Below are 22,804 nucleotides of genomic sequence, written 5' to 3'. Positions count from 1 at the left end.
CCTTCTGTGCTCCTCAATTTCTGCAAGCAGATTTCTCCCACTGGTTCAGGGCAGTAAGAAATTTTCCCCACCTGTGCATATTGGATTCTGCTGTGTTTAAGTTTAATTTTCCCAGCTCTTAGTTTTGTCTGTGCCTTTTGTTCTGCATTTTTTTAACGGATGAACTGTAGCGAGTGAAAACACAGCAACAGATGTTACATGAGTTTAAGTCACATCGTTATAGTTGCCTTTTTCTATTCCTACATGGAAAGCTTGGGAGCATTTTGTAGCTGAATAAGAGGAACTGCTAGCTTTCTAATATAACACAGTTGTATACTAGAAAGGTCTTTCATACCTGACAGTGAGTCTTTAAAGCACTGAACTGCAAATTCACAATATATTTAGATATAGAAAAGTTTTTTATTTGTTTTTGAGGTGTCTGTTCATTTTATCATATTCTTATGTTTATTATACATATATTAGCATATAATTTACTTTATACAGTGTTTTGTTTAATGTGACAGCTTTGCAAGTTAAATGCAAAGAACAATTGCATTTAAAAAAAGAAAATTGTTTTGTTAAAACAGTTGAATGAGGTTTTCTATAAAACTACTCAAGTTATTATCTTCTGCAGTAAAAGCTTTGAACTAGACAGATTTTGTTAAGTTTGCATGGTTTGAAAATGAGATAATTGGTTTGACCTAGGTGGGCTTCTTTGGTACCAGCACTGGTTTTGGGTCTTCTGCACATCTCTACATTTTTTTTTCTCCTGTTGTATTGTCACCAACACATCTTTTTCACCTTTTCGGAGGGTTTTGGAGTAGGGTAAGAGCAGAGGAAGGTAGCCAGCAGTAGGCGTAAGGAAAGAAGCTTTTGGGCCCTTCTGTAGCAACTCTCCTCCCTCTGCATTGATGCAGGAGAGAGGTGGAAAAGAGGCAGCCTTGAGTGGCAAAAGCAACTGCGAGCAGAAGGATCTCTTTTATAGGTAAAGAATTTATTGGGCAAGAAAGAAGCATTATTTACACATGCGAAGTATTGCTGGAATCTTACTTTATGCTTCTGTCAACATCAAAGTTGCACACAAAGAAAACTGGGGGTTTTGCTGATGTTGAAAATCTCTGATTTTACGTAAGATGGGGAATTTCTAGAGGTCACTTATATGTGCAATAATTCCCCACATTGGGAATAATAAATAAATGTAGGCTTCCTCTTCCTAGGATTTTTAGTATATCATGGTATTATTTCTGTAGTATCCATTTCTCACTTGCCCTCCCAAGCAGCAGCTGAGTTTCAAAACTTGCTGTTTTATCTCATTAAATTGCTCAAAATGTGATCCTTTCTTTTCCCACTGCAGATTCTGTAAGGAAAACAGGGAAGAACACTTCTCTGTAAGCAGCCTGTATTTTGTAAAAACCTTTTAATAGCATTTAGTATAATTTTTTAAAATTCTGTGAGCTGATCAGCACTTTTTTCTGCTGAGCAATTCAGGCTTGAGATGAAAGGTTTAAACTAGAGTGAGTTTTATACTTGAGTGATTGGAAACATACTTGGGGTTTTTCCCTTAGTGTAATATTTGGTGGGCATTTTCTTTGTCCCTTGTTAAAGGATGTCTTGTGAGTGAGGCCTGTACTAGGGCAAGGATTTGGAATTTTTTCCTACTTTTGATGTATCTCTGTGCTGGAAGCAATTTTTATGCAAGTTAGTGGTGGCTCTTACTTGAAGAACAGGTGAGTGACCTGCAAAAGAAGCTTGTAGGGAGAAATGTTAATGAGCTGGGTTTAAAGCAGTTTTAATTGATTTTTAACTTCAGAATTCCACATGCATAATAGTTGCTGTAGAATGCAATTTTTTCCATAAAAATTGAATCCAAGTACTTAATATTTAGCTGTTTACAGTAGGAATGGAAAAGTAGAAGCATTCTTACTTCCTTTATAGCAAAATCTAACCTAGAAAAAGCTCGAGTGAAGTCTCAGACATCTCAGTTATTTGACAATAATTTTTTCAGTATAAAAAGGAAGTGGTGTTTGTTCCATCTGAGTACGATGCCTTTGGCCAGTATTCAGACCACATTTCACGGGCCTTTCTACACCCTCTGAGAAAACGTATTTTCTTCTCAATAAAAGCCAAGTCTGCCTAGGTTTTTATCTCCAGAATTAGGTCTCTAACAAAATCTCCTGTAATGTAACCTGTCTCATTATGCATTAATTACAATGTGTCCCTTTATTTCTACTCTTCTTATCCTCTATAGAGAAATCTCTCCTCTTCCTCCAGCCCCTTCTTTTTGTGGTTTGTTTTGTAATGAATATCATGTAGCTTTTGGTTAAATACAAGGACATATTTTATGTAATTCTGTGGTGTGAAATATTAATTGGTATGTGCTACTTTCTTACAGGAGAATATGTGATTTAGTGATTCTAGTAGATGATCAAAGTGGCATCAGGTTGGTTTCTGTATCAACAAACTGATAAATCACAAGGACAGGAGCTGCACTGAAAATGTACTGAACCCCTAGATGATATGAATCAACTGAATTTTAAAAAAAGCCTAAGGAATGATGGTTACATGTAAGTAAGCCTGATTTACGTACCAAACAATAGGATGAAAATGATGAAAAAAAGAATTAGCAGAGTGCTGAAATATGATATGGAGGGTGAGATTCAGCATGGCTTGGCAGAGCATTAAAGTTCTGTAGAGCTTCTTGGAGGAGTCAGGAATGAAGAACATAAAAATCATCCAGTTGGTAGCTGTGTACTGAGAGAGGGGCTGAATAAAAAGGGGATATTTTACTGATGAAAGACTTGGAAAGAAAATCTCACAGAGGTAAAGTTGCAAAAGGATCTCATGAGACCAAACATATTGTTCCCCAATTTCAGTTGAGGGAGGACAGGTCATATCTCTGATAGTTTTTTGACCTAATCTTCTCTTCTCTTGTTCCTGGCTGTGCCGTCCTGCCCTTCCATGTGTTAGCCCAGGTACCCTCTTAATGTTATGGTGAACTGCGTCAGGGGATTGATGGGCCCCAACTTAGAGTAAACTTCCATTAAGTCAGAGAATAAAGTTGAGTGAGTGGGTCTTGGTTAAAAACCGTTTGCACTGTAAGCTGAATCTGCATTAAGGATTGCTGGGATGGTTGTAACAGTGCATTCTGTTTGCTGGGTGTAGGTGATGTATCTGTGGAGTACCTGGAATGGAGGAGTTCATAACTCCAAACCTTGCAGAGCTATGGGGGATACCTGGATTTTTGTTTCTGAGAAACAAAATGCCCAGAATGCCAAATGGCAGATTTGTCTCTCTTGCCCTCATTCACCGAGCAACACAACTGGCGTATATGACTGTGCTCTCTTGCCATGGAGAAGTGTGTGTGTGTCTGGGGTTTCAATTTAAGATCCAACTATAGGGAATAATCTTTCTTCCCTTCCTGCATTCAGTATATATAGGGAGATATGGAGAATAATTCAATGTTTTTATTCAAATATAAGAAACAAGTTTGGTTATGACTGAGCTGAAAAAGCAGGGGGTGAAAAATTATTGTAGCAGCTGTCTTGTCTAGTTTCAACCCAAGGCTCTTTGAAATTACAGAATTCTAAATCCTCATTTACAAACTAAATATGCGCAGTACAAATGTTTATATTTTTAGTGCAAGTCCCTGTAAAGAAACAGATTTTTTTCATTGTACAAAGAAGGTGGATTTTATCTGAGAAAGATGAAGAACTGTGATCCCACCATTTTCTCACTGATTTCTCCACTGGTAGTTTTAATGTAGCTAAATATTCTTTTGTACTAGCTTTCATAACTTTTTTCAGTTCACAGGTGTGTAGAGATCTGCACCTTTCAGCAGGTTCCTAAAGAACTATTTGAAAGGTGTGTCTCTGTGTATGTGAGCTCCTCCCAGGCAATGTCGGCAGCATTGCCAGAGCAGACCTCTGTCAGGCTCCTCAGCCCTGCAGTTACCCAGCATGTGTTCCTGGCTCAGCTTCTTACCTGGCCTCTTGAGAGACACTGTCACAGTTGTTGGTTTGTGGTATTTTTGTTTGTGTGGTTTTTTGAAAGTCTCTCAAAACTGCCAGCTGGTTTTCTTTCCTCTATTTTCATATTTGAAGAACCAAGGTAGGTAGGAAGGCAAGGAATTTTCTTCTCTTCTTTTGTCCATCTCCTGTTACATTAATTATGTTTTAGTTTTCTGTTGGCTTACTTGCTGTCTGAACTTGGCAGAGTCTGGTGTATTATATCTGGAGTGGTTCCCACACAAAGAGCTGGCTGGAGTCTTCCAAAGCACATTTGCATCTTGCTTCCGTCTTGCAGTCAGCAAGGGATGGTGTTAATCGGTAACAGAGAGAGGAAATTGTATCCCTCTCTATTTTTTGGCTTAATCTGGGAAAGTTGTTGTTTCAAATGCTGTTTTTTCAAATGCTGCTAAGTTTTGACAAGCTTTATTTCCTGCTTGCTCTAGGAGAAACCAAAAAATGGCTTTTGTTTCCTAACTGTGGAAGGCATGTCATTAGACCTTTTGTGTCTGGAGACAGAAAAGGTTAATTTACAAGTTCAAGAAGCAAGAGACCTTTCCAGCTGCTCAAACAATTAAAATTCTGCCTTTGTGAGTATTCAGCAAAAAAATAGCTGCTTCTTGTTTTTTTAATCAACATCTTTCTCTTTTTCCTGGGCATCTGTGGCCAAAAGGACAATCATATGTATGAGACTCTACAGTGCATCACTGTGTGTTTGGTTTGACAGCTAAGTCAAACCTTACTTCCTACAGACCCTCAGAAATATCTGTGTGAAAATTAAAAACAATCTCTCATCTGTTTTGTCAGATTGCCCAGCATTTTCTTTAAACTGGAATACCTGAAAACAGAGGCCATGGTAACTAGCTTGAATACTGAGTTTTTTCTTTTCAGTTATGAAATGAGAATATCATGTAGGTTTGTGCTTCCATGTTGGTTTCTTATAAAAGATTTTCAGTGGCTTTTCTAAAGCATTATTTTCAGGGCTTATGAATGCCATCTACAGAATGCTGTTCTAGTTTTTTACTTTGTTCTTGATACTGAGCTAGAGACAAAGCATCAAGTTTTGATCTCTTCATCCCAGCTTTTCTTCATTCCAAAAGTTGAATGTTTGCATTTATCCCTTATTTTAGAAATCGATTCCAAGAAAAGGGAAGTTGTGATAATTTTATTTCTCCTGCTAGATAAGGTCTGATTAGGAGACTAAAGCCAGCTCTAAAGTGGAAATCCTCACATTGCCATCCTTGTTACAGATGGTTTGCTTCATTAGTATCCTGCCTGATGTCCTAGGATAAATGGAGTCATTTGCATGGAAGTGCTATCGCCAGGACAGCATCTCCATCTTAAGGGAACCAGTATAGAGTATACTGGGCAAAATGTTTGTATGCCTTATGAAATATCTGTCCCAGTAGAGCTTTGCCTGGTGTGTATAGTAGACTTACACATGGAATTTTGCACATGGATTTCTCCCACCTGTCAGTCAAGTCTTTTTGCATCCCTGACAAGTGAGCTACGGAGGCTACAGTAATTTATCCACAGTGGCCCCAATGTTCCTGCACAGGTTCCTGCTGTGTGAGCGGTGATGCCATATTGAGGTGTGCCTGTCACAGGTCATTGTGTTCCAGTCACTGGACAGAGACCCCTGTCTGGGTTGGTGCTGATGGTCTGGGCTGTGAAATTCAGTAGCTGAGATCCAAACACCTGTAGAGTTGTGCTTGTCCTCCACCCTCCCCGAGGTGCAAGGGATGGGGATGGAGGGTCAGGGTGGGGACAGTTAAAGAGTTACAGCTGGGCCCACTGGTGCTTGCTTGTCAGGCATTTTCAGCACATCCGGGTCGTTCAGTCATTTACTAGACACACTGATGGCCTTGCAGAAGAGTGAAATAATAAAGGCTTGGTTTTCAGTGTAAGAAATCTTGGTTTGGTTTTGTCCAGTGTACATAGCAATGCTTAAGGCATGTGGTTCAGAGACAGCCGTGCCTACCCGAAATGGGAAACTGCAGCTCTCTTGGCAACCTGTGAGCTTCTGAACCTAAAATAAGGCTAAAAAGTAAAAGATCCAGTGTGTTAGGATGTTAACAGCTCCCTGCTTAATTCACACCCATTCCTCACATAGCTGCTCTTAGTATGTGGAATAGTGGTGTAAAAGCAACCAAAAAGCTGCAGATAGGGTAATTTGCACAGAAAATGATGTTGACTGCACTGAATATTAACATAAGATATTATTGTAAAGCAGCTCTGAAAATTACATTCAACTAATCCACTCAATCAACTAATACACTTATTTACAGAGATAAGCTATTGTAAAAGAGTACAGTTCTCAGCCAGCTAAGAACATCTTTTCTCTCATGTTTATCTTGATTGTATCCCCAAAGGATATTTCTTCCTCTCTTTTATGAAGGATTATTTCCATATTTAATTTGTATGTACATTTTTTACTTTTCCTGAAGGACCGAAAATATTTTCTGACTTTTGCAGTCAGTTGAGAAACTTTGTACTAAAACCTTCCTGTCATATTTTAAGTCCCCTTACTTGAAAATCCATTTTCTGTGTCTTTCAATACTGCTGTGTGCTTCTGGATTGCAGTTTTCCTCCCTTTGTGAACTTGCCTCAGGAAGAGTCCCTGTTCAGGTACTTGAAGGGTCACTTGACTCAAATGTCGTTTTCATAAACTCCTGAACGCCTCTTCTCAAGTCAAGAGCTATTTTCAATAACCAAAAATATTTACTGTGCACAGTTTCCTGAACTACTCCAACGCCTCTTGTTTAATTTGGTATTTTTTGGTTAGAGGAGCGCCAGTCCTGTTAGTGCTGGAGCTGGAGCCAGCTGTGTTTCACAGGGTCCACTGCAGAGCTGATGAGCTCTGCAGGGGCTGCTGCAGGCTCTGAAGTTTGGCAGCTCCCTGTAGAGCTCAGAAGTTCTTAGGGCCTGAACCGAGCACAGTTGCAAAGTTGGGGCATTCACTGTGAAGGACCTCACCAAATAATTAGCTGTGCCAATTAAGCAGCTGCTCTTGCCACTGAAAAACATTCAGGAAGGTGAATGTTTGCACATCAGAAATTTGCAAAGCTGATGGGTGCTGGCAATAAATTTCTTTCCTTCTCTGCGTACTGTTGGAAATCACTGCTAAATTATACCATGTAATCTTGGCATTTGTAATCTGTGAGCTTTTTTTCTCTGGATGTGGGATATTCTGCCATCAGAGTGCCTAGACTTTATGGGCTTTTTGGAAAAGCAGCTCTGTTACTTACTATGTTTGTTCATCGTGCAGAATGAACTGTGACATGCTGTTTCATCCTTTTTGTTTGGTTGGGTTTTTGTTTTGCTATGGCAAAACCTTCTATTTGACACAAATCAAAACTGTGAAGTTACAATATACAGTGCATAGTGATTTTGGGGGCTTTTTAAGGGGAAGTTTTATTGCCTGTATTCACCTTATGCACCAGGATGCAAAAACCAAAAAATGCTAGATTTAAAGAGGTATAGAAAAACATCTGTAGGAAAAAGCTATCAAAACTCTTTCTCTATTTGTTCATAATTTTTAATGATAGTGATGCCTTTTCCTGGTCTTAAAATCAAGAGTCAAACACGGTTAGAAAGGGAAAAGGGATTTTACCTTGGTATTTATTTTAAGGATCCTTAGGTGCACACGTCCAGATCAAATGCACCTCCATGCACACTGCAATGCCCCCCCACAAGATCTGGTACAACATTATAGGTCTTGCTAATTAGCATATCTATCAAAGATTCCCCAATGAGAGGCTTGAATGAGCCCCCCTCTCCGAGGAACCTTCCCCTGGATGGTTCTATCTTGGTTTACAGAATGTGTTCTGGAGAGGACCTTGGGGTCTGGGGCACACTAACCCCTACCTACAAAGTTTCTAAAATGTTTAGTCTCCTAGCTGAACAAACAAGTCCAAGAATGTAGGCAAAAAGCACTAGGAGTACAGAAGTTGTAAAAAGGTATAACAGGGGTATAAAAGAAAAGGCAAAAAGTCATCATGGCATCAATGGGATAACCTTTAAGATAAATCAACATTCTGGGCTACAGCCAAACAAAAGACCAACTAATTTTTTTATTTAAGTCTAAGAACCTTAGTCTCTTCTGTAAGTGTATGTCAAATACTTGATGTTCCTTAATGCGTTGGAGGGGGGCATGACTCTGTAATATTACGAATTACAAGCACAGATAAAAAGAAATACACTTTGTTGTTGTTTTGGTTTTTCTTTTAAATTTTTATAACAGCTCACAACCATTTCCAGAGTCTGCTGGTAAAATTAAAATCTATATTCCTGGATTTTAATTGTATAGCAAAAGTGTAACTAGATGACTCAGCGCAAGACATTATTTTTCTCTCTATCCCATGGGCTTTGGTGGTGGCTTTTTTCAATTGAAATAACTAAATATGTTTGAAGAGGATGGGGAAGAGGAAGAATGGCCCTTACCTTGTCTGTGTGGCTGTCACCAGCTGGAGCATGGCTGGTTCCAAAGATGTTTAATGGAGACATTAAAATTCACAGGCTTTCAAGCAAGGTGGAGGGAAACAAACATGTGATAGTGAAAAAAACCCAAACTGTTGAAGAAAGTGCACAGAGGTCACTGGAGCTGATTGGAAGTATTACTGAATCTTAAAGCCAGTTCACTGTGTGTGCGTGTTCCTCTGACAAATGAAATAGGGCTGGTTTTGTGAAGTCTGGGAAGCCTTTTCTTTCTTACCAAACTACCCTTACCTGGTTTTGCTTGAGTAATTGCAGCATGCATGAGAGGTGAGAGTGAGACAGAAAAGAATATGAGGCTGTACAGCAGTTAATGAGCTGTTTCAGTCAAAAAAAATCAGTCCGGCAGGCTGGTCAGAGCCTTGGAACCTATTAACCTTGATTTGGAAGTCTAAGACTTGACAGCTGGGGCAAAGAAGGGCTGTCTTAAAGAAGTTAAAAGTAAATCTCTCTTTTTCTCTCTTCTTTCTCACATGCTCACAGGTGAAATGCTGCCTGACTTTTTTTAACATTTTTTTCAAATGTGCTTTCTTACTGCATAGCTTGGCCAGGTGCCTTGCTACTGTGCTACCTATCTGGAAATTATTTGGGGTTTATCCTTCTTCTTGATGAAAAACCATTTTATAGGAGGCAATTGTTTATGCATGGAGAAGTCTCATATGTTCTCTTCAGATATTTTTGTGCTCTGTGTTAAGATAAACATGTTGCTCTGTGAAGAATGACTCACTTGGGATCAAATAGGACAATATTTGTGTTAATCAGCTACATTTCTGTCCACAGATATTGCTGCACATTAAAACAAACATGCTGTAGACATGAATTAAGGGGGAAGATATTACTTGGAATTTCCTGACTCTTTAAAATAAAAATAAAAATAATAATAATAATAAATCTTTGCCAAGAATAACTTCATCTGCAAGTGTTTCTTAAATATGTTGCACATTTGTTTTCCTTTAGAGGATGGGTGGTTAGGCCTCCTCACATGTGGGCACCATATACTGACCTGTTGTGGTTCTGTGATGATCTGAGTTAAAGGCTTCAGGTCTTTCCTAATCTGAATTGTTTTGACTGAGCCAGGCTGAGGAGCACAGATACAAGCAGGTAATGCTGGCAGATGTTATGAGGTTATGAGAAGCAATTTAGGACAGTAGTCTGTTCCAGCTGCAACAACAAAACAGAGCAAGCACCGTGAACACACTTTGGCTGATCTGTTTATATTCTGTGTTACTTCAGTTTAGTTATGCCTTCTGTCAACAACCCACAAAAGTAAATCCACTTTCCACCACCTGCAGAAAAGGACAAATACTCTCACCCCCTGCTAGTCTCCAGCCAAAATAAAGTGGTTTCCCTTGCTTTGCTTCCATCTTAAATGCAACTGAGTAGCTTCCCTCTCCCCACTGTTTGGTAATGAATGTTTAAAAATTGGTGTATGATACATGTTTTAAAACTTGCTTGTCCAGTCTTAAAAGATTTTACAGAGTGTTTTTCTCAGTTACTGGATGCAAGCTGTGCTTCTAAACGTGTTGACATAGCTGCTTGTCTCAAAATTTCTCTGGAAATAAAAGGAAATGGATTAGTCTTCCATCAAATTCAGTCCACAGCATCACACGGAGCTGTGTCTGCTAGAAGTCTGCACACCTTCTTCTGTTCCCCCCTGAATTCTGATGCATATTAAAGAAGCTGTTGTACTTTTATGAGAATTTGTAATATCTTTGCTGTTGAATGTTGAATTTTCAGATGGTTGTCAAGATCTGTTGGATATCTCCAACTTTCTCACTTGACCCAAGGAAAGAAAGAAATGTATGGAAGTATAACCTGACATAGTACTGTGGGTTTGTCTTAAGTTGTTTTTCTTCAGCTTTTTGTGAAGTAGCTTTGCTTTGTTTCACAGGGTATGTGCCTCTTACCCAGCAGAGCAGAGCTCCACAGACATTGTCTCTGCTGAACAGAGAGTGCCTTTGTCTTTACTGCAAGTTGTAGTCAGTGTTCCAGTTGTAGATTTATACATGACTGCTTTCTTTTTTTGTCTTTTCTCTTTTCAAATAATTGTAGGTTCATGTACTGGACAGACTGGGGAGAAGTGCCAAAGATAGAAAGAGCTGGGATGGATGGTTCAAGCCGCTCCATTATTGTTAACACGGACATATATTGGCCAAATGGACTGACATTGGATTATGAGGAACAGAAACTCTACTGGGCAGATGCTAAACTGAATTTCATCCACAAATCAAATCTGGATGGAAGTCATAGGTAAGAAGTTTTTGGTTTTATGTGTGTAATGTGGGGATTTTCTTAGACGATGCTGCTTAAGCAATATTGTAATCTTGTGTTGCAGCGAATTGTCAGATGAGCACTCAAAGAATTTTAAACAAACCAGTGCTGTCAGAAACCTTTATTCTTTGCCATCCTCACCTTTCCAGCACTGTGAAATGGAATGTATACTTCTCTTCAGGCTACCCTGTAACTCTCCCCAAGACTTTCCTCAACCAGTTCCATAAAAAAATCCTCACATTCTATTCTTAATTGTGTAAGACTATATAGCAAAATTGTCTCTTTTCGGTAGGTCTTCTGGGTAGTGTTGCTGTGGTATTCAGAAATGCAGAAGATAATATGAGAAAATGGATCATCACATATTAGTATTTCGGTTTCATTAATCCTGGGGGCTGGGAAATTAGTGGAGAACAGCCCTTACAGGAGAGCTATGTTAAAATGACTGTTTTCCTTGAACAGTTTTATAGCAATCGTGATTCTTTTTGATCCAGTCATGGCTACTTCTTAATTAAGGGTATAAACGGTACTTTGTATATATGCATTTATCCCTAATTTAAATTATGACCCTCTTCATTAGATGAGCTTTGACACGTACTCTTTGCACACACAAATAAATCACAGCTTGTGCCCAAGGTGTCATACGGAGAGATGATTTTTTGTGGGGTTGTTCTTTGCAAATTTTTGTGGTGTTTCAGCTAGTTTAGCTGGGTATGAAATATCCTTTCTTATGCTCTTTGTTCTGGCCTCTTAGGGACTGTCCCACCTTTTACCACAAATGTTAATGTGACATAAAGAAATGAATTCTATTGATAAGTATTGTTGTTGTTCTATTGATAAGTATCTATTGTTGTTTTGTGTGGACTGGTGAGTAGGAATACAGGCAGCATACATGAAACATGTTTACTGTCTTCCTGTGATATTTATTTTGAACTCCACAATTTCTTTGTAATGCTGGTTTGAAAGGTTACATCAGTTCCTCCTAAATTCTGCCTTGTAAGCGATCACAAGTCCATGCAGTATGTTTGTAATGGTGTTTGTTCATGGAAAGTGCCAGGAGTTGGATGCAGTTTTAAATTTGTGTCTTTGGATATAAGTATTATGACTAGCTTGTTTAATTCAAAACGTGGACTCTGGATATCTGTTTTGAAGTAGTCCTTCATTTGCTTCACAAGAAAGAAAACTTAGTACCAAAAAGAGAGAATATTTCATAGTGATACTTTCTTTCAGAAAGGAAGACTGTCACATAAGTTTTCAAGTAATGGAGAGAAAAGGATAAAAATTGTCATATACAGTAGCAACTTGAGTATTTTTTCTTTTATCTGGTGTCTCCAGCCTTTTTGGTTCCAGAGCTACTTCAGTGTTTCCTGCTGGCACTTTTTCAATCTTGTTTTGCTATTGACTTCTTTGCGTTTTATCTCTTGCTGGTGAGCTGTTGCAGTGGTGTAAATATACTTCAGTTTGGTATTCTGTTCTTATTTTCAAGGTGTTTATTCCCTGGTCTGCCGTTGGTTAACCTGGGAGATGAGACTGTGGAGGTGCTGATCTTTCTTGGTGCAAGGGGCTGGCCAGCCTTGTCTGTGACAGCTGTGTCTAACAGCTGCCTCATGGCACAGAAGTGAAGTCACCTGAGTCCCAGTAGTTACCTCATTCCACAGTAAATTCTCTGGAATTAATTAAGCCTGTAATAAAGACCTGTACAGACAAGTAATTTAGGTTTTTAGATCTACTAATTCTTTCTTACACAACTATAAAAACCAAAGCAGTCTGATGATTTAGGTTGGGTTTATTTTTCAAATGGATGCATTTCAGTATCAGGAATATGTCGTGACAGTATGCTAATATATTACTATTTGAGGGGCAGAAAGGGAAGTCATCCCTAGAAAGGAAAGTATATATGACTTCCCTTAAGCACTCAGAGGCACAAACCAATTCTAACAGCACCTGTTTTTCCCTAGGCATGTGAGAAAGTTCTGAAGATTCAAAAAATAGTCAACATCTGTATCCAGGCATTTTTGTTTCATTTTTTATTCTTTCCAATTACATCATTAGGAGGAGAAAAAAAGAACTGTAGAACTTAGTCTGTTCTGCAATGGGGTTTTATGGGGTGTTTTTTTTCTGCTGTGACCTCTTAACCTCTGCCTCTATTAAGAAAGATGATCTTCTGGGGCTATCCAAAGTGATTTTTTTTTTTTGTGTTACTGTCTTTCAGTTATCCAACAAATTCAGCTTTCTCAATGTGATCTTTTACAGCTGTAATGCAGTATTTTGTCTCTTAGTTATTTTGTTCATCTTTTTCAGTAACTGATTCACTAATAATAAAAAAGAAACTACAGTTTCTAATTCTGCAGCCAAAGCAAAAACTTTTTAGATTTTCCTTTTCAGTGGAAAAAGTCGCCCCGCCAAACCACCCAAAACCCACAAAGCCTTTAGCCTAGCCATCTCCAACCCTTTCAAAAGTAAAAAGCAACCAACAAAAACCCACACCTACAGTTTTCCTCCACCACCACCTCTTAAGAGGACTATCAGAGTTTTTTCCTTTAGAGTTAAGTGTGGGGGAGAACAAGATCATTATCAAGTGCGTAATCTAACTTAAACCAGACTCTTTGGTTTATTTAGAAACTGCCAGTTCTGGTGATTTTTTATTTCTTGATCTTTAGACCATTCTTCTAAATTGCTGCTTTATATTTCTACTTAATTGTTTTGAGGGTTTTTGTTGCTAAATTTCTAAATTTCTCTTGATTAGAACAGATTCTTTTATTTTATCCTTGTGAAGTGTTACTAGTTTTTCTGATGCTTTACCGAATGTCAGCATGTCTGGGAAAATATATGCTTCTGCAAGTTGGAGCTATTGAAATGAAAAAGGCAAATGAGTTACTGAAAGATATGTGTCTTCATAAAAATTAGATCTTCTAGATCTGGATAGATCTAACTTAGAAAAGGAAGCAGATGAGTAAAATTTTGAAGGCGTTCTCTCTAGAAATTTGCAATGCATTTCTAAATCTGTAAGAAATCTGAAACTTTTTTTGTTCTTTTATTCCTACAGTCTGAATATTATCTCTCTACAGCTGATACTAAACAAGAATTAAAACTTTTAAGATTTATATCTCAGAGAAGGACTTTGATCTGAATCATAGAATATGCCGAGTTGGACAGACCCACAAGGATCATTGAGTCCAACCCCCAGCCCTGCACAGACATCCCAGCAATCCCACCCTGTGCATCCCTGAGAGCGGTGTCCAAACGCTCCTGGAGCTCTGGCAGCCTTGGGGCCGTGCCCATTCCCCGGGGAGCCTGTTCAGTGCCCCAGCACCCTCTGGGGGAAGGACCTTTCCCTGATACCCAGCCTCACCCTCCCTGACACAGCTCCAGCTGTTCCCTGGGTCCTGTCCCTGGTCCCAGAGAGCAGAGCTCAGAGCCTGCCCCTCCTCTTCCCCTCACGAGAAGCTGGAACTGCGCTGTCTCCCCTCAGTCTCCTCCAGCTGAACAGAGCAAGTGTCCTCAGCTGCTCCTCACACGCTTCCCCTCAAGGCCCTTCACCATCCTGGTGCCCTCCTTTGCACACTCTCTAATGGCTTTATGTCTTTCTCACATTGTGGCACCCAAAACTTCACACAGTATTCGAGGTGAGGCTGCCCCAGCCCAGAGCAGAGCCAGACATTCCCTCCCTGGCCTGGCCAGCCATGCTGGGCCTGGTGCCCCCAGGACAGGGATGTCCCTCCTGGCTCCAGGGCACTGCTGCCTCATGTCCAACTGGCCATCAACCAGGACCCCCAGGTCCCTTTCCCTGGCACTGCTTTCCAGCCTCTCATTCCCAGTCTGTCTGTACATCCAGGGGTGCCCCATCCCAGGTGCATGACGGACGTGAATCCTTTACTTGTTGCTTGCAGGGGTCTGGAAAGTGAAAGAGTACATTATGCAGGTGGGAGGAATATGCAGAGAGAGAAACAAAGTATAAGCCTTGATTACTGGGGTTTGATGGAGTTTTTGTCACCTCTTCCAATGGGACTGGAATCACAGCCATTAAAACCAGTGTGCAGCATGACAGCTCTGGCAGCAGCACTCAGTTAAATATGTGGTAGAGTCATAAATTCGTGAGAAAACCTCTCGCAAATTTTACAGGGTTGATTATGGTTCATTACCTGCTAGCCCTGGGATTTACTAGCCCTAGCTGCTCCACTGTTGGGCTCATTAGAATAAAGACGAAGAGCACAGAAATTGATGACTAATGCCCTTGATTTGCCAGTGAGAGAAAGGAATGAACAATTTTTCATGTCAGAATGCAATAATTAAAGAACTAAATTGATGCATAGAAGAGATGGTTTTGTTTTTTTGCAGCTCTCGCCCTGCTCTTATCAGAGGGAACAGTTGCTTTTTGTGGGACTAATTAAACAAAACTGAATTGCAGACAGCTCTCCTGTGAGTAGAGTCCCTGAGATAGGTTGGCCTGCTAAGGCAGTTCTTGAATTAATTTCCTCTTCCTTTACCCTGCAGCAGCAGTTCTAATTAATAAGTTAACACGTTACTGGCTGAAGGGAAATGCACTTACAAGGTCCCCCAGGAAGTGTTAGTGCTAATGAGATGGTTTTTGAGGCCACTGTAAGAAAACATACTTTCAGCAACTGTCAGAAAGCTGGGAAGCTCTTGCAAGAGGTGAATGTCTTAAGTTTGCACAATTGGAGCATTGATTTTTCTTGTTTCTCTTTTCAAGCATCAGCTCATGTCTGTCTGCCAGATGATTAGTTGCAGATTTGTTGAAACACTAAAAATACTGTATCCCTGCATTTAGAAGAGGGTTTTTTTCCTTATTGGCCTATAATGTGTACAGTACATGACATTATGTACAAGGTATAAAATCTCATGTTCTGTTGATATCTTTCTGTATATTTCTGTGAGATAAAATTGCTTAACAACTTCAAGCAATGAAGAGGAACCAGTCAGTGATGAGAAGCCTGTTTCAATACCTCACCAACACAGGCCAGTGCAGAAGCCAAATAATGCCCTAATTAAAACTGCTAGAGAATCCTGCATAAAGAATTAATTAGATGATTTGGACACAGAGCTAGGGTGAATTTCTTGGTTCTTCCCCAAGGTGCTTCTGAAAAAAAATGCTGGAAAAGTGGAGCTTCAAAACGTCTGTTTGCCTGAAAAATGACCTACAGAATGACTTCATTTTTCAACCATGATTTGATTTCTGATTGACTTTTTCAGAATTTCATTGCAGGTGGGATTTGAAATGTCATGGCTAGACCTGTTTGTTATATATTCTTTCTGGAAACACATGGCAATTGTGGCTTAAAGAAGTGGCAAAAGACCAAAATCACTTTGGTCTGAAAAGAGAGCATTATATCCCACAAGTCATGTTTCCTGCCTACTTTCTCAGGTAATTAAAAGCAGGCTTGTCTTCTGATAAGAATATTTGGACAAGCATTCATGGTAAAAATCTAGGCTAGTTTTCTGAGTTTGCTTTGCAAATGTTTTTGTTAGGTTGGCAGGAGAGGAAATCCTGCGAGCTGAGGGAACCAGAGGTCCCTGCCTTCCTTGTGGCATCCTTTGTGTGGTATTTTATGGGTATATCTTAGTCTTTGATCCTGCTTCATCTGATTCATGCTCTGAGTGCTTTGGCCGCTTGCTAACATTTCTAGTTGTCACAAGTCAAAGATGTGTTAATTCCTGCAATTTTGTAAATACTCAAGGCATTAAGCACTCTGTCGATGGCAAAAAAGGTTTTGCTTAAAATATTGTAATTTGCTTCGTGCAAACCTCTTATATGCTTTCTTTAATATGATGAGCACTGAAAGCAGACTTTTTTTCCCCCCTTTCTGATAGCCTGGGAGATGGTAATAGGTATGGGATCCCCCATAGGGACACTGGAGAAATGGAGTGAAACATAAACGTCAAAAATGCTTGCACCCTGCCCTGGAGACTGAACACAGGCAGCCTCAGGGGTTACCTGAAAGGAGTTTTGCTACTGTGAAACTGGAATGTTAATGGTTTAGAGACATACAGGCCAGAACATCTGAAGTACCCCAGGTTTTTTGCAGGTGTTCTGATCAGTTCTTGAGACTAGAAAACTGTAATGCAGCAAGAATAAAAGGCATTTGGTTAATGGAAAGTGTTTACTTGTTTATTTTTATGGAGAACTGCTGTTATGCTTGGATATAAAACATCTATTGAAATTCTAGGAGGGAAAATAGTAGTTCTTAAGATATTTTAAATTTAAATTATCTTGATTATTGATGGCTTTCTTTTGGTGATCTGAATTATTAAATTTCATAGCTGTAACATAGCTTTGAATGCTAGTATTAGTTGGAAAATAAATAAAGGTAGACTGAGGAAATCCTGGCTGTAATAAAGGATATTAATTTAGTGGGGTTTTGGTCATTTTGCTGTTAATTTTTATTTCAAGTGAGTTTAGTCTTTGTCTGAAATACATATTATACTGAAGCAAGAGCTTTTTTGTCATTGTTAATATAAAACTGGATAGACTGTCTATGAAGTTTTATGTATGTATTCTATTCCAGAGTTCAGTAGTCCCTTTTGTAATTCCTGCTTTAACTGGTTTATTGTTTGTTTCCTTTATCTTCACAAAGTGTTTCACAAGACTCCTTAACAGAATAAGAATAGAAAGGTGAATGTATTTAAATTGGATCTATATTTTCTCCAGACAGTAGAAAACGCTACCATAGCAAGTATTTATTGTAATGGCATCTCTGATTACTGTGATGATAAACAGTTGTATTTGGGAAATCATGATATTCCACACAGAATTTAATTTCTGTGGAAACTGCTTGTTTTCTCTCTCTCTTCTCACCTTCCTTCTCTGCTGTCCCTTTGTGCATTTCCTTCCCAGCCAACTCAACAGAGATGGTGGCATTTTAAATGTCAATCACCACCCAGATTTTTAAGGCAAATTTGCGTGATTATATGCCTGGCACAGGGAAGATTATTAAAGTTAGTGTGTGCTTAGTACCATCTAATATAGAGCCAATTTGCATCTTGCCGAAGCCCTGGAGATGTCTCCTGAATGAATAACATTACTCCTTATCCCCAGCTCTCACTTTCCCATCGTCTCTGGCATCTCTTTCTAAATGAGACTAATGATACAAGGGCAGAAGTCTGAAGGACCCAAGGAGCTTGGTGAAGGATGAGAGGATGGAGTGCCTTTTGCTGTCGTATCACTTGTTCCAGTCAAGCCTGGCCTGACAGTGTAGTTGCCACCGAGGACTGTCAGGTCCCATGAGCCCAGCTGCACCTGCAGAGCTGTACCTGGAACCCAGAGCAGGGCCAGAAATGTGGAGACGTGTCTGCTCCCTGACCCTGTGTGGGTCACCACCCTGGAGGTGAGAGGCACCTGCTCCCACCAACTCTGTGCAGCAGCTGAGTACTACGGGTGACACTCTGGTCCCCTTCATCCATCTGGCTGTATTTAATAAATAATTAGTCAAGGCAGAAGTCGGGACCCCTCGTCTCACTCACCAAAAGCAGAGCTTTGCAGTTCCTTGTGTAAGTCTTGCTGAAGCATAGCTGCTCACAGCAGCCCTCAGAAGGTCATTTCTTACTCCCTCTCTTCTTCCTTTCCCTGTTTTTTAACAGCTGGGCTCTTCAGCTCTTTCCTCCTGCTCCTCATTAGGGTGTGGAGGCTCATTGAGCTCAACTCAAGTCACTGCTTCCATGCTGGCACACATCATATGGCTGCTGTTCAGCAAGGCTGCAAGTGTGGCCTGTGGAGGATATTCCAAGGGGGAAAAAGCCCTGCTGGTTTTGCTGGTTGGAAGTGAGCTATCACCTTGGAATGGCTTGCTGGAAACCAAGATTACAGAGTACATGTTACTGGTAATACTGATCTTAATGAGATGCAAGAAATACACACTTGTGTTTGGGCCCAAAGCCATCTTCATGCATTGCAACTTTATATCTGCTGAGAAAAATAATACTACTTGAGGAGTAATTGCTTCAAGGCAGTGACTGACAGCACAGTCAAATGAAGGGCTCCTGAATCTCTCCAGATAAGGGCTGGTTTAAATAAGGGTCACAGTTCATCTGATGCATTGTCATATGAATAGATGGTTGTCTGAAAGTTAGGCATGTCTAACAGCAGCTATTGTACTCAAAGATTTATTCCCACTCGTGGTGGGTATGAATCACATGTAAAATTCCTCTGTGTGGGTTTTTGTTGGTTTGTTTGTTTGTTTTATTGTTTGGTTTTGTTTTAAAGTAAGATAGTCAGAATGCTTCATAAAAATGTGGCTTCTCTTGTTATGGGGATGCTGTCTTTGGTGCAGGTTTGGTTATAGTGAGAGTTTTGGACTTTTATTGCTTCTGTTTCATATGACAAAATGTCATATGTGTCATTTGTGAAATGTCATACAGTATGTCATATACAAATACGCAGTCTCCAAGCGTGCTCTAGACTAAAATTCAAATCTGAAGACATTTAGGGTTTGGGGGTAGGGTTGGTTAAAATGTTTGCGGATTTGGAATGCCTTTATTCTTGGTATGGTACTGGAATGTGTTGTGTCATTCTGGCTTCACTGTTTGGCTGGCAGGTTTCAGCTTTAAATTATGTTACAATAGTCTTTTGTAAGGTGCTTAGTTGGTGCATTTAATTAGAAGCAAATATATACCTGACTCCAGATAGAGATAAGAAAGAAAAGATAATATGTCCTACTTTTGAGTGCAAAATACCAAGAAATAGAAGATTTCGTTTGGTGTAGAATTGGAACACTAGAGTGACAAGCAAGGGAATCTGTATCTTTTTCTCATAAGTAGAAAAAAAATAGAAGCTTTAAAGATAATGCATCTTTTTCCAGAAGCTAAGGTGAAAGAGCAGTAATGACTATGGTCTCCTTGTACTCAGTCATTGGTAGAAGACACCTTCAAGCTTCTTGCTTTAATATACTCTTCTGTTATATTTTAACAGCAAATATTTGGAAAATAAAAGTATTTTTGTCATCTGTTAACACACTTCAGCTAGACGTATTTCCAAAAGTGATGCCTATGGTGTGGGGGTGTTTTCTCAGTAAATGTATGGATAATTATTGTCTTCCCTGCAAGAAGAAAATTGGGAGGCTGGTGTTCATAGTGTGCCTTTTTCTGAAGGAGTAGCAGGGCTGTGTGTCAATCCCTTATGCCTCCAGTTCAGGAAAGGGATGGTGATCCCCACTGTCCAGCAGGAGCTTGCCTAGGTGGGAACACACTTCCACTTAGGCAATTAAGAAGAAAGGAGGTGGGAAGAAGCACTCATGTAAAAGGTACTTGTGTGGCCCTGCTTTGAGCAGGGTGTTGGTCCAGATGACCTCTGTAGTCCTCTCCATCTTAAATTTTTTCTGTGATTCTGAATAAAATAAAAATAAGAATTGAGCTACTTAATTCCAGTTCTGAGGATCTTAGGTACGGATAATTAGTTTCTACATCACAAGAACCTAGAAAAACTGTCTTCAGTAATGTTTGTGCTGCATTTTTGTGATGGCTAATGAGCATGTCTTTGTATATATACATAAAATATATGGGTTTACTCTTTAATTTTGTTTGCGAACCTGGAGTGGCAGTGACCCAGTTTGCTCAGAAATGATACCATTACCATGGCAGAAAATCACTAGAACTCTGTTTAATGGCACTGCTTATAATAAAAACAATAGCTTAATAATTCTCATAATAATGAAAATAACTTTAAAGGTTTCTTTATAGTGAAAAACTACTTTAGAGTATTTTTTTGATGGTTCAAAAGAGCAAAACTGGAATAGATGGATGGACAGCTAATTGAGCAGTTTTTCTGAGTCTGAAATCAGCTAAGGCTGAAATTGGTGGACATGGTGTATCAGTAGGTAGCAGTCAGGCTTGCATAAAATCAGCTAGCGTTCCCCCGGCTTCATGAGGTGGCAGAGAGCCCTACAGGTGTGGACTGTTCAAGAGATGATAAGAAGTATCCACAGATCTAAGTAAGGATTTCAGTTAGCATCTCTTGGGCTTCTCAGTATCAGAAGGCAGCCTGAAAATAGTATTCCTGTGTTGTTCCTTCATATCACTCCCAAGAGTGGGGGCAGTATATTAATTTCCCATAAATAAATAAATACAAAGTTCTGATCAACAGTACTCAAACTTCTTTTCACAGAAGCTGTGTTCAGGCAAAACTGTCACATGAGCTGAGTTTGAGCATTCATTTTCTTCCCTGTGCTCTACTAGGCAAGCAGTGGTTAAAGGCTCCCTTCCACATCCCTTTGCTTTGACACTGTTCGGGGACACGTTGTACTGGACTGACTGGAACACGCATTCGATCTTGGCCTGCAGCAAGTACTCCGGGGAGGACCTGCGTGAGATACATTCCAACATCTTCTCTCCCATGGATATCCATGCCTTCAGCCAGAAGAGGCAGCCAAATGGTAAGCTGTCTTGCTTTCTTTTTTTAATTGCAAGTTGGAACTGATTTGCAAAAGTCTTAATTAGTCTTTCTGTATGGTGCTGGGTGGCAATTTTTCCAGTACAGAGAATAGCAAAAGACCAAAAGGGAAACCAGATATTCTCTACATTTTTTTCAGGGATTTTTAAGTGCAAGAAAACCCCCCATCTCTTACTTTTTTTTCTGCCTAAAGACACATTTATGCTGTTGTCGTATTTTTCTGTTTCCTGTGCCATAATGTCAGGGAACACAGTATTTTTATTTGTTGACGTGGTAGTTCCTGAGTGGAAAGTAGTGTTAATTTGGCAGATGATACTAAGCAGGACTAGCTCTGTGTAGTAACCACTGTCTTAACCATTGTTTTAATTTACTGTGTTTGCATTTTGGTTTTACAGTGCATTTTGGTATGCACTCAGCACCAGTATGCTGAATAGTTTTTAAAAATGAGAAGAGCAGAGCTGAAACAAGGTTCTTGTTTAGAGCTAAGTACTACTTTCCCAAGAAGGGAAACGTTCAACATTCGTGCATTTTGGTACCATAAATACCCCACTACTCAACACTTGGAAATAGTTTTTACTTGTTCTGTGTTTATCATTTCCTCCTTTAATCTGTGTTGCTGCCACTGATTCTACCACTCAAATGCTGTATGTGTCTTAACACATGATATGAGGTCATTGGTTATCAGAAGCATTAATCTGTGTGATTTATGTTTAACAGCTACAAACCCATGTGGAATTAATAATGGTGGCTGCTCCCACTTGTGTTTGATGTCTCCTACCAAGCCCTCTTATCAGTGTGCATGTCCCACTGGTGTGAAACTTCTCGAGAATGGAAAGACCTGCAAAGATGGTAGGCTTTGTTTCAAACAAATCCTTTAGATTAAGCACAAAGTAGCTTTTTGAGGGGAAGGAATTCTTCCAGTTGCACTATATGATGTTAGGGGTGGCAAATTCTGAAACTATGTTTGCTTTTGCAGTAGGGATAAAAGTGATTGGAAAATGCCCTCTACATTTTAAAAAACGAAGATTTTCATGACCAAAGGGCAGGTTACTTCCACTTATAAAATTTAAGTTGCAGTTCTGTCTCTGTCACTAACTCTCTGCAGGTTTTGGGGGGCTCTGTTGTTCTCTTTTCTTAGAGAAAAAGATACCTACCTCCTCTGTTGTCTCTAAAATGTTTCTGACATTACTGATCATTAAGTATTTGGCTAATAGGATTGCACAACAACCCCTTAAAAATTTTTTTTTTTTTTAAGTCTGATGTCCATTTATTATACACACATACACCTGGAATCTCTTTCTGAAAATAATGCCCTGTTTTTAGGGGTGTTGAAAGCCCTAAAACTCAAGACATGATCAAGACCTAGAGCTGCAAGCATTTACCTGAAACTGCTTTTAGTTTCTCATTGTGAACTAATGTACATGATTTTAAATTGTTACATTTTGTAAGTGTAGGTCTTGTGATGTTGTGCTGTGGTTGCTGTAGTACACTAACAGGATCAAAATTAACACTGGGAGATAATTAGCTGGATCATAACTAACCATCTTTCATGCAGATCATCTCTCTAGGACAAAGGTAAATGGAGGAAGAAACAATACAGCAGAGCTTAGTGTAAATAGGCCAAATAAAATGTATACAGAAATAATTTTTTAATTGGAGT

General features: G+C 39.5%; 1 protein-coding gene across 2 annotated transcripts in view; it reads left to right on the top strand.

The window, feature by feature from the left end:
* Nucleotides 1-22,804, top strand: part of LRP6 (LDL receptor related protein 6) — a 121,311-nt gene that overhangs the window by 40,080 nt on the left and 58,427 nt on the right. For both annotated transcript variants that reach the window (XM_048300958.1, XM_048300957.1), the window contains exons 3-5: nucleotides 10,530-10,727; nucleotides 20,931-21,127; nucleotides 21,862-21,993. In XM_048300958.1, the coding sequence (XP_048156915.1) occupies nucleotides 10,530-10,727; nucleotides 20,931-21,127; nucleotides 21,862-21,993 (527 nt within the window). The remainder of the gene's footprint in view (nucleotides 1-10,529; nucleotides 10,728-20,930; nucleotides 21,128-21,861; nucleotides 21,994-22,804) is intronic.

The sequence above is a fragment of the Corvus hawaiiensis genome, chromosome 4, assembly GCF_020740725.1.
Source record: "Corvus hawaiiensis isolate bCorHaw1 chromosome 4, bCorHaw1.pri.cur, whole genome shotgun sequence".
Classification (NCBI taxonomy): Eukaryota; Metazoa; Chordata; class Aves; order Passeriformes; family Corvidae; genus Corvus; species Corvus hawaiiensis.
The sequence above is the reverse complement of the archived record's forward strand: the minus strand, read 5'-3'. Positions and strand labels throughout refer to the sequence as shown.